We start from the raw sequence: 2,362 nt of genomic DNA on the forward strand, positions 1-2,362 counted from the left end.
AAAGAACATAACCCCTTGACTTTTACCCTTACCATCTCTCTTTCCACCCAACTTTGAGATTACTATTTTTATTATAATTTTTCCATTGGAGTCTTGTTTGTGATACCAAACTTTTCTTGGAACTGAGGCCTGATTTACTGTCTGGTTAGCCTACCATAAGTCACTTCATAAAAAAAAACAAAAAATTGATATTTTACCATCTATCAAATCCTAATAGCTCCTCAGCTACAGGTAATCCAATACAAGCCTCAAATCTGGGATTTTGTCTGGTTAAAGATTGCTCATATCAGAAATAATCCTTGTTCCCATTACTAATGAACACAGTTGGATACTGAGCTACCATGGGCTACATCCAAGCAGGAATTCTAGGTTATATCTATATATGGTCCTTGGTTGGAGAAACAGTCTCATAGAAGACCCCTGTGCCCTGACATGAACTCAATGGCTGGCTCTTTGACCTCCACCCACCCCCAAAGGAGGAGCAGCCTTGCTAAGCCACAGATTAGGACAATGCAGCAGTCCTGAAGATACCTGATAAGCTAGGGTCAGACGAAAGGGAAGGAGGATCTCATCTATCAGTGGATTTGGAAGGGGGCAGGGAGGAGATGAGGGAGGGAGGGAGGGTGGGATTGGGAGGAAGAGAAGGAGGGGGTATATTGTCATAATCTTAGTGAATTCAAATTCAACTTATCACCTCTTACTCTAACCATCTTTCTGTCCCCTTTTCTGCAAAGGTCCCTGAGCCTGTGGTAACAAGTATCATATGAATGTCCTTTTTAGCATTGAGAACATGACTTATTTGTTCTCTGCAATGGAGCAGGGGAGGGTGTCTCTGCAAGGAGTGGCTCTGATGAGGGTTGAGGGATGCAATGATCCATGGGCACAGTAGTAAGTTATTAATAATCATTTTCATGGTATGTACATTTAACAGTGTGATTAGCATTGGTTTCTCCCCAAGACTTAGGAACCTGTAGCTTTTTATTCTTTATCACAATTTAGTTATTTTGGTTGTTCTGCAGGTGTGTTGAAATGGAGGACATGCATATGGCATATCATTCACATGGACATCAGAGGAAAATGTGTGAGGCTGGGTCCTGTCCTTTTCCTATATGGCACACTGTGATCAAACTTAGATTAAGACCTGGTGGATATGCCTCAGCTACTAAGCCATCTCACTAGCTGAGCATATGTCTTTCTCATTCTGGCTTATTTTGCTTAACATGATAATCAGTTGCACCCTATTTTTATAAACAAAATAATTTGAAGAAGAGCTAGGATATATGAAAGAACTGTTCCTGTTCAGAAACTGGCAAGAAACAATAACATGAAATGATGTGATTTAGCAATGTACAGATTTCATACAACCTTTACCAAAGCTTCAACCATATTCTTTAAAGGACTAGACAATACAATCCTAAACATTATATGAAGGCACTAGATGAATCTTCTAGCCAAATTAATAGAAAGCAGAAAGGAAGTGCTAGAGCTACTTGATCTCAAATTATAACACAGAGCCATTGTGATAAAAGCTAGATGACAATAGCACAAAATATACAAAAATACTGAAAGAAAATATGTAGAATAGAATATATCCATGGTAAAATACACCCTGAATAGGGCACATTCAGAATGAAGTCAAAATATGTTTATGTATATATTAACCATCATCAGGTGACCAATAACACAGACAATAATCAGATCATTCTTCATTAAGAACAGTAAAGAAGCACGTTCTTCCATATAGGATCATTCTACAGTTACACAGCAAACAAAATAATAGAACACACAATGACTTTTCACCTATGGAGTGCGGTGAAACAGACATAAAAGGGAATGAAGGCTATTTCAGTGATTTTGTACTGTGGCATAAAAGAATTTCAAATGTATTAAATATGCTAAACACAGAATGAACACAGGCTTGAAAACAAGACTAGAATTTTATATTAAAATTCATGATTGACCATAAGAACTTGACATATGAGCTCAGTCATCTCAGTTATGTATCTTGGTTTTACAAACAAACCATGGCACTCTGATATTTCCTGAAGCACGGTGGAAACACGGAATACCTGTGGTTTTCCCAACAGCAACCCAGCTGTATAAAAGGCCCTCAGTAGATCATGACGTCCAGACTCAAGAAACCTACTTCTGGTCCTCAGCTGAACTGTCCTCTCCTGACACCATGTGTTACTATGGCAGCTACTATGGAGGCCTGGGCTATGGCTATAGTGGCCTAGGCTATGGCTGTGGTTATGGCTGTGGCTGTGGTTATGGCTGTGGCTATGGTGGCTATGGTGGCTATGGTTACGGCTGCTGCCGCCCACTGTGCTGTAGAAGGTACTGGTCCTATGGCTACTACTGA

At 39.7% G+C, this 2,362-nt stretch overlaps 1 protein-coding gene across 1 annotated transcript; it reads left to right on the forward strand.

The window, feature by feature from the left end:
• Positions 1 to 2,182: 2,182 nt before the first annotated feature.
• LOC110544043 (keratin-associated protein 20-2-like) lies at positions 2,183 to 2,362 on the forward strand. Its single transcript, XM_021630181.1, has one exon. The coding sequence runs from the start codon at positions 2,183 to 2,185 to the stop codon at positions 2,360 to 2,362; it is 180 nt and encodes a 59-aa protein (XP_021485856.1).

The sequence above is a fragment of the Meriones unguiculatus genome, chromosome 17 (assembly GCF_030254825.1).
Source record: "Meriones unguiculatus strain TT.TT164.6M chromosome 17, Bangor_MerUng_6.1, whole genome shotgun sequence".
NCBI lineage: Eukaryota > Metazoa > Chordata > Mammalia > Rodentia > Muridae > Meriones > Meriones unguiculatus.

What these genes read in the sequence shown, in the direction of transcription:
- LOC110544043 (XM_021630181.1), top strand. Translation starts at nt 2,183, where the DNA reads ATGTGTTACTATGGCAGCTACTATGGAGGCCTGGGCTATGGCTATAGT.